This window comes from Telmatherina bonti (assembly GCF_933228915.1).
Source record: "Telmatherina bonti genome assembly, chromosome: 20".
NCBI classification, from domain to species: Eukaryota; Metazoa; Chordata; class Actinopteri; order Atheriniformes; family Telmatherinidae; genus Telmatherina; species Telmatherina bonti.
In genome coordinates this window covers 26367531-26377563 of record NC_136618.1, presented here as the reverse complement: position 1 = coordinate 26377563, position 10033 = coordinate 26367531, and the positions used below count along the sequence as shown (strand labels likewise).

Genomic DNA, 10033 nt, shown 5'->3' with positions numbered 1-10033 from the left:
AAAGTTAATGGTTCTCACTCAGTGATCTCACCCCTTTCCTGTTCTTATTTTAGACTTGCTAATGTCTAAACTTTGTTCTACTTTACATTTTACCCTTCAACTGCATGGTGGTGTTTATGTTCAGAGAAATCGTTTAACATGAGACTGCATGGAATTGACAGTGTTATCGTTCCAACAAATGCACATTAACTTCATGTTTATGGTTTTACACAAACATATTCTCTTCAAACAGTCACTGACAAAAGCTTTAATAATGCAGTTGTTGACTTTTTTATTTCCTCACTGGAAAAAAGCCCATAACCTCCAAATGACTTAAGCTTTGTAATGCGTGAACAATTTGAAGGCTGCAAAGTTTAATGACGCTGTTTTAAAACGGAACATGCTTTCACTTCACCAAGCTGCATCATCAACAAGGAAACGCCGCACCTCAGCGTTGCAATAAACACCACCTGCAGCCCATTCATATTTTTGTAACTCTTTTAACCCCGTAGAGCCCTGTAGAGCGACATATTTGAATTACATGCGATTTCAGAGATATTATCATCTCTTTATTAGAAAAAAAAAGGAAGGATTAAAATTTGTCTTCTGCTCCTTAATAGATATCAGGAAGCAGACAAATACACTAATAATTTTGACATGTCCCATGATGATAAATAATAATTTTACCCCCAAAAACGTGCTTGTTTTTCTTTTGTCACATTTTGTTGAAGGGTCAAATAAAGACTTCATATTGTTGTTGTTTTTTTTTTTTAACCAATTTTTTTCATGGGATGGGCTTTAAAGGGTTAACTGCATTGTCTATTTTTAGCTCCTCCCAGCTGTGTATAGAGAGATGCCAAACTGTGTGTGATAGACCTTACGCAACAACACTTCTGCCAGTTCAGGTCAATGCTCTCGGAAGCTTGTACAAACTTCCCTCCTCATTAATCTGTGGCAAGAAAACAAAAGATTCACGAAGGCTGTGCAATTCTTCATATGTGAACGACTTGAGTTTGTAGTACACTGGACCAATGTTTGCAACTGCTTTTGTCCTAAAATCTCACCCAGATCTCACCCAGAGAGTTGGTCTGCAACAGCAACAACAAAAGAAAAAAACAAAACAAAACAGACGTCTGCAATTGTTCTTTCCTTTTGTAATATGTAACAAGGTGAAGGTTTTTTGAAAGCAACAAAGAAAATGCAAAATATGTGCCTGTGAGCATTCTATATATCAGTTTAAACATGCAGTATATAAGCAATTGTTGTGTCTATTTATGCAATGCTACTAATCATCTTTATGCAGATTTTACAGCCATCTACTGTTCAATTTTCTCAGTATTAAAAGAATAAAATATCTTCCACCTGCTTTTATTGTTATTTGGATTGACGTAACTCAACTTAAACAGGTGCTTCTAGTAGCAAAATCTAAATAAATTATGTTCTTTAAATAAAGGTGATCATAAAGGTGATTGTCCTGAGCCTTCAACAGATCAAGAGGTTCAAACTGAACAAGTTACAGCCTGCAAGTATTTAAGTATAAGCACTGATCACTATGAGTCATTTAAGACATTTAAAAACATTGTTTCTAAATAGAAGCCAAGCTTCTATTCTATTCTATTCTATTCTATTCTACAGTCATTTAGCAGACCCTTTTATCCAAAGCAAAGCATGAAATCAAACAGTAGAGGACATCTTAGGAAGGTGCTGGTGGACTGCTGCGAGTCCAGTTGGACGCACACCTGTGTGTATAATTGTTGGACTCGCAACTGGACATGGAGTGCTTTTCTTTTTCTTCCCACCCCACAACATTCCCTATGTTTAAATACAAAGAATGAAGTATCACAGTATTTGTTGCAAGGAACTGGGCTAAGGCCTTGTGATGGACTGTCGAGGTGTCCAGGGTGTACCCTGCCTTTCTCCCAAAGACTGTTGGGATAGGCTCCAGCTTCCCCGCGACCCTTCATCGGACTAAGTGGTTAGGAGAATGAATGAATGAATGAAGTGGGTTAAGTTCTCCAACTCCTCTGACAAACACAATTAAGTGTGAAAAACAAGCTTTTCTCTTCAGACACATAAAACATCAGTTACTTTCTTGCCTGTGTTGGATTATGGTGATCAGTTGTTTTAGTACCGCTGATCAGTAACTTAAGAAAAACTACACACTTATGTACTTACTGGATGTGGAACTTGCACACACCACTGTATTTTGCATGCCACGACTGGATGACTGTCCCTCCATGTATGCACACTTTCAGAGTGACAGATTAAAATTATTTTGGCCAAGTTTCTTGTGATTCCCCAACCCCAGTCCTTTTGAACCAGTGTGCAGGTATTGGATGTTTCCTTGCAGCAACAGATCTAATTCCACTGACAGACCTTTGCAGAACCTGACAACAAGCAGTTGGAGATCCATTCATTCATTCATTCATTTTCTGAACCGCTTATTCCAATTCAGGGTCGCGGGGAAGCTGGAGCCTATCCCAGCCAGCTTTGGGCAACAGGCAGGGTACACCCTGGACAGCTTGCCAGTCCATTGCAGGGCCACACACAGAGAGACAAACAACCACACTCATGCTCACACTCACTCCTAGGGGCAATTTAGAGTGACCAATTAACCTATCATGCATGTCTTTGGATGGTGGGAGGAAGCTGGAGTACCCAGAGAGAACCCACGCACACACGGGGAGAACATGCAAACTCCACACAGAAAGGCCACTGACCAAACCAGCCAAGGATTGAACCAGTGACCTTCTTGCTGTGAGGCCACAGTGCTAACCACTGCGCCACCGCAAATAAAATTTCCTTTATTCAGGTCATTTGCTTATTTAAACAAAACAACAACTAAGCCAGCAGACCATTCGATAAACATGATCATATACAGGTGAAGCTTGGTTCTTTTAAATGATTAAATGACAGATCTGTGGTGTGCATTGTAAGCATTTCTGTCAAAATGTTTGAAACTCAACACTCTACTCTGAAGTTTGGAATAAGATACTATTCCAGTTCAGCCTGATAAACTTTGGCATTTGCTTTGTTTTTTTGTTTTTTTTCCTCCCACTTGCTGTTTGATCAGGTGAACCTTGCACCATTTCCTGGTTAACATTAACAATAGCACATGCCATCACTTCATCCTCCCATTTAGGAAAATCCCAGAGATGGCGTATTTAAAAGAGACAATTCCACGAGGTGCCACAGTATCGCTGAAATCCTTCAGAAGTGTGAAACCTCTTCAGTCTCACATTATCAGAAAGACAGAGCACCAAGTGAGCAACAATGTCAAGCAGCAAAGCAGGTCTCTTGCCAGTGCTCTGCTTCCTCATTATTCTCACCACCTTTATCAACAGCACGGAGTCAGGTAAGCGGGTTACACAGGATTTTCATTTCAGCTACATCCAAGTTCTGATGGCTTTAGATTTTTTTTTCATTTCCTTTGTTTTATAATTTATTGTTGGTTTGTGTGTTCACAGCCAGCTGCTGCATGAGATACTCCAAACGTCCGCTACGCTGCAGACAGCTCCTGGGCTACACCATCCAGAACATCACTGGCTCCTGTGACATCAATGCTGTCATGTGAGTTAACAGTTCTGCTCTTGCTACATCTGACAGAAGCAGGTAGAAACAAACTGATAACGATTATTTAAGACTTCCAATAATACTTAGTAATTCTTCTAGTTTGTTCAACTCTTAAAAATTCACAGCAAAACAAGTCTGAAGCAAAAAGTAAGGCTGTGTTGTGTCTTATTATAGAAACTTAGAAGGATTTGCATTAGCATTTAAGATTTTAGTATGTTATATTTTATTGTTTCTTATTGCTGTTTTATTGTTTGTTTCTACTGACAGTGTCCTCTAATGACTTGAGAGACACTTAATTAGCTGATAAAAACTGTAGATTTAACAATGTCAACCTAACAGATGTAAAAGTCTGGCTTTTAACAGGTTGGTTAATTGTCCAGTTAACTGTTTAATCTCATCACACGTTGCAGAAAGATATTTTTTAAAGAAGTCAGACTAAAAGAAAAAGATGCAAAGACAAACTAAATGGGGAAAAATCCAAACCAAAAGGTGACAGCAGCGTTATAAAGTACAAAATAGCTAATCTTATGTGAGTGTGGTTTCATGAGCCCGTTGAACATGATTCATTCAAAAGTAAACAGTGTGTGTGTGTAAGGTGTTTAATACGGGAGATTTGGCCATGACCCTAAATCAGCAGAAGCAGCTTTGTGATAAGTATCGCAGGTATTCACACGGGTAATACTTAAGCTGGTTTGCAGGAATGAGACCTCATGCAGAGAGACTGAGTGAAATGTAGAGCAGTCATGTGATTGTTTTATTCTCCTCCCACAGTTTCCACCTTCCAGGCAGGTATGTGTGTGCTGACCCTTTAGAGGACTGGACCAAGAGAGGCATGAAGTGTCTGGAGTGAGTATAAAAAACATATATTTCATGCACGTTTTAAATGTTCCATCATTATTATATTTGACTACTTTTGGCTGCTGACTGAGCCAAATCCATGTTGTTGCTTGCAGGGACAGAAGAAGGAAAGTTGAAAAAAGCCTTGAAGGAAAACCAATCGCTGTTGCTGACCAGCGAACTAAAGCCTAATCTGCCAGAGTAAAAAGCGACACGGTGAAACTTCTTCTCTGCTACGCAGCTTGTAAATACCTGGAAGAGGAAACATGTTTTTCTTGTATCTGTTTTATGAACAGGGAAGTGTAGTGTTCTTAATACACAATAAGCTGCAGCTGTAGGTACAGCGACAAAACAAAACAAAAATGCTGAAGGTTTTCAGAAAGTGCTATAATTCTTATGGTTTGTGTTTATGTTTACCAGCTCTGACATTTTTATTGCTCAGAGAGATGAAGTATGAAACATGTTTTCAAAAGGTAAATCTTCAGATTGTAACTGATATTTGTCAAATATTTCACTTTCTTTCTTTTTTTTTTTTAAAAAAAAAAAACCAAAAAAAAAACACTAACTGGACAATCTTATGGCATAAGTATGAAATAGGTATTTCTAAAACACAGAGTAATGTTAAAAGCTGAATGTAAAAAAAAAAAAAACCAACAACAAAAATTGTGTCATTCATTGAAGTTTGGACATTTGTTTCTTGCCTCTGCCCATCATTCCCCCAAGAAAATGGGAAAATAAGCAATTTAATAAACTTTTTTCCTTTTAATCTTCATTTGTGCACTCTTGTCTCACTTATCGTACGGACACTGAAGAAATAGCTCCTGTAGTCTGTTGCCAACATGAAAGTGTTAAATCCAATGTTAAGAAAAATGTGTTCCATGTGGTGTGTTACAAAAGTGTCCATCAAAAGGACTTTTTGTAATATAATAGCTATCACATAGAATCTGCAGTCAAAACCTATTTTTTATGACTGAACCTTTGCAATTCATGTGTTCAGGTTTCATGTATCCCTTATTGTGTTTCATTCTTTTCAAAACAAAGAAGTAACATTAGCTCACTCCTAGATTTCTCAAAAACTCCCATCGTCCTTCCAAGTTTTCTATTATCCAGTTTACAGGATTCTATGAAAACACTGATAAGATTTAGGACAAACTTCAGAAATAATGCTGAGAGACGAGAGTAGATGGAGGACAAAGATAAAGAAGACACGAGAGACACATTTCCCCAGTCTGATTTGCATTTGAAGGTTTTTTTCAACCATTTTAGAATGATGGATGGAATAATTCTGGATTAAGACTGCCTTGAGTGTTCCTGTTTTCCTAAAAAACAAATTGATTGACTGTCCATGATCAAAAGAAACAGACAAGACATAGCATTTACATTTACTCTGCATGGTCAGAGGGTAAGAAGACATGCAGATGAAGGGATACAGCCATCATGCCTGTGGAGGCAGTCTATAATCTGGGGTTGCTGTAGTTGGTGTGGTTCAGGTTTAACAACATTACATGCCCAAATGATGAGGTGAGCTAAGCTGAAGGACCAAGGTTTTCTTTTAATGAACGTTTTCTTCCCTAATGACATATTTCAAGATAACAAGGGGAGGATTAATGTGGTTCAAATTGCGAAAGAGTAGTTTAGCAAGCATGACCCACCATTTCCACACATTGATTAGCCACTGCAGAAGCCAGACCTGAACCCTGTTAAGAATCTCTGTGCTGGAGAAGGTCTTGCATAGTTGTCAGACTCATCACCAATTAGGGCTGCAACTAACAATAATTTAATAATCAACTAATCTGTAAATAAATTTTTCAGTTAGTCTATTAGTCACAATTATTTCTGTCACGTCCACCATCTGTGCTTCCAGTTGACGCAGCTCTTTTTACAGGCTCCAGTATGTTTTACCCAACGCTCTTTATTTGGATCACATTAATGTCACCCTGAATCCCAGTCAGTCACAACATAATGTCCTTTAGTAAGTTAAAAGAACGACTCCTGAACGAGTCGAATAGTAAATTTAAGCTTTAACAGCTTACTACTAATTTATTTTGAAACATTCAAACTTAGCTATATATTGCCATATCCTAGCTATACAGAATTTGCCTCAAAAGGAAAACAAAATAAATAAAATATTTTAACATCTTAATTTTCGTGAGGTGTTTTGTAAGGTAAACAAGGGCCAGAATCCTTTAAAAACACACACACACACTCACACACACGCACGCACTCACTCACATACGTGCGCACACATTCCCTTCTTACACACACACACACACTCTCTATCCTGTTGCTTACAGACACCCCATCTCGAACTCCCCCGCCCCTCTGCCCCCACCCCATTCATACTCACACCCCATAACATCCCGCCTCACACGCTCCCCTCGACATACCCTCACACTCATCACGCACCTCCTACTCAGTCCCCATCCACACACACTTCTGCTTTACACTCAACCCACCCCAGTTCCCCCTATACACTGTCCCCCTATACATGCCCACACTCCGACCCCATCCCTTCACCTCGCTCCACCTCTATAAACCCACACACACCCCATTACATACTCCACTCTACACACATACATACCCCCTAACCGCCCTTCCATCCGGCCTCATATTCCTTATACACAAACACACTACATCATGCACGCATCCATCTCATTGTGTCCCCCCCAACATGCCCCTTCCCATACCCCAGCCATTCTCATCCACGTCCCATTGCCCACCCACTGAACTGAATTATTTTCCCCTTATCCCCCCCCCCACACACACACACACCCACCCACAACACACACACACACACACACACACACACACACACACACACACACACACACACACACACACACACACACACATAACACTCTCACCTTCCATTTACAACTTCACCTGTTCACTCACAGTCACCCTCCTCTCTCCTCCCCAACATGCCCCGAGTGCGACGCCCCATTGGGACAGTGGGCAGGCAGGCCCTGACAAAGGCCCCCATGACCACCGCCTACCACCCCCAGTGCCCCCCCTTCCCCCACAGATGCAGCCGACAAGCACCCCCTCAGGGCCAGCAGCGCCCTCTCCCAGCCAAGCCAGCCGGGGCCCAGGTCTATCGGACAGCACCTCCTTCCCCCCCGCCCAAACCCCTCCGGCAAGGCCCTGGAAATAGGGGCATGATAGGACCCCGATGCCCCTTCCTCCCTCCCCGCCAATGAATGATTGGGAAGTGTCTGTTAATTGCCATTAAAATTGAGGGGGGTAACTGCACCATGCTGGGAGAGGAACCGCCTAAGCAGCCCCACCCGCTGTACACCGCATGTCCCGCCCCCCAAAACTTGACCATGAGTCGTCAGTGTTTTGTGTTGTGGTGACTAAATGTGATTAAAACTGAGAGGTGAGCAGATACTGGGTGCAGTGATCAAGACCACCTTGATGGCCTTTCTCATCACCCAGCACAATGTGCCCACCTCCCAACGCCCTACCTGTGTGTGATGGAGAGTGGGGAAGGAGAAGGGACTGGGGATTTTTGTCCAGAAGAAAGTGGGTTCTTCCTCCAGAAGATGAGCCCCCCATCTCCGGGGCCTGGAAGGACCAGGACAAACCGAGGGCAGTCGCCCTAACAACCAGAGCACACAGCAACCCAAACCAGGGAGCCGCCAACGGCCCCAGAAGGCACCAATCAACCACACGCAAAGGGGGCGGGAAGGCAGGGAAGGGGAAGGCGAGACGGACAGAGACCCCAGACCAAAGGCCCACCTCCCCCACACCTGCAGGGACGCCACTACCCAAGGACATGCCGCAGTCCCTCCTCGCCCACACACCAGCACATCCATACATTTCCACCGTCTCCATAACACGCACTCACACACCAACACACACACACTCACGGGCACACACATCCACATCCCAACCCATACAAGCCCACCCTCCAAAATCATCCCCCAGTTACAATATAATATTCAAAGTACAGGATGTTCACAGCACAGAATATGATTCACATAGCATGCTTGCAATATTATTCAGAAGAAAACAGTTGCAATTATGAAACTATAATATTTATTAGTATAACTATTATCTTTATTTTTCTCTTACAGATGGCCATATATATATATATATATATATATATATATATATATATATATATATATATAAATATAAATATACACACACACACACACACACACACACTGCTCAAAAAATAAAGGGAACACTAAAGTAACACGTTGTGTGTGTGGCCTCTGCATGCCTGACCTCCCTACAACACCTGGGAATGCTCCTGATGAGGTGGTGGATGTTCTCCTGAGGGATCTCCTCCCAAACCTGGACTAAAGCATCCACCAACTCCTGGACAGTCTGTGGTGCAACTTGGCATTGGTGGATGGAGTGAGACATGATGTCCCAGATGTGCTCAAATGGATTCAGGTCTGGGGAACGGGCGGGCCAGTCCATAACATCAATGCCTTCTTGTTGCAAGAACTGCTGACACACTCCAGCCAAATGAGGTCTAGCATTGTCTTGCATTAGAAGAAACCCAGGACCAACAGCACCAGCATATGGTCCCACAAGGGGTCTGAGGATCTCATCTCGGTACCTGATGGCAGTCAGGCTAGGGTTGTGTGGCCCTCCAAAGAAATGCCACCCCACACTATTACTGACCCACTGCCAAACCGGTCATGCTGGAGGATGTTGAAGTCAGCAGAACATTCTCCACGGCGTCTCCAGACTCTGTCACGTGTGTCACATGTGCTCAGTGTGAACCTGCTTTCATCTGTAAAGAGCACAGGGCGCCAGTGGTGAATTTGCCAATCTTGCACGGTGTTGGGCTGTGTTGGGGCACGGTGTTGGGCTGTAAGCACAACCCCCACCTGTGGATGTCGGGCCCTCATACCACCCTCATGGAGTCTGTTTCTGACTGTTTGAGCAGACACATGCACATTTGTGGCCTGCTGGAGCTCATTTTGCAGGGCTCTGACAGTGCTCCTCCTGCTCCTCCTTGCAAAACGAAGGAGGTAACGGTCCTGCTGCTGGGTTGTTGCCCTCCCACGGCCTCCTCCACGTCTCCTGATGTACTGGCCTGTCTCCTGGTAGCGCCTCCATGCTCTCGACACTACGCTGACAGACACAGCAAACCTTCTTGCCACAGCTCGCATTGATGTGCCATCCTGGATGAGCTGCACTACCTGAGCCACTTGTGTGGGTTGTAGACTCCATCTCATGCTACCACTAGAGTGAAAGTACCGCCAGCATTAAAAAGTGACCAAAACATCAGACAGAAAGCATCGGAACTGAGAAGTGGTCTGTGGTCACCACCTGCAGAACCACTCTTTTACTGGGTGTGTCTGGCCAATTGCCTATAATTTCCACCTGTTGTCTATTCCATTTGCACAACAGCATGTGGAATTGGTTATCAATCAGTGTTGCTTCCTAAGTGGACGGTTTGATTTCAGAAAAATGTGGTCGACTTAGAATTACATTATGTTGTTTAAGTGTTCCATTTATTTTTTGAGCGGTATATATATATATATATATGTATATATATATATATACATATATATATATGTGTGTGTGTGTGTGTGAACTTAAAAGTGAGTCTTTCATCACAGTAAAAGTTTCAAATTGCTAAGGAGTACAAACTGAGACGTCTGGAAATACTTAGTTT

General features: G+C 42.5%; 1 protein-coding gene across 1 annotated transcript; it reads left to right on the top strand.

The window, feature by feature from the left end:
• Positions 1 to 3252: 3252 nt before the first annotated feature.
• Positions 3253 to 4402, top strand: ccl20b (chemokine (C-C motif) ligand 20b; the record flags this gene model as incomplete). Its single annotated transcript, XM_079259972.1, has 3 exons — positions 3253 to 3334; positions 3447 to 3549; positions 4324 to 4402. 3 exons carry the CDS (start codon positions 3253 to 3255, stop codon positions 4400 to 4402), a joined length of 264 nt encoding a protein of 87 aa, XP_079116098.1.
• Between the last annotated feature and the right edge of the window lie 5631 nt (positions 4403 to 10033).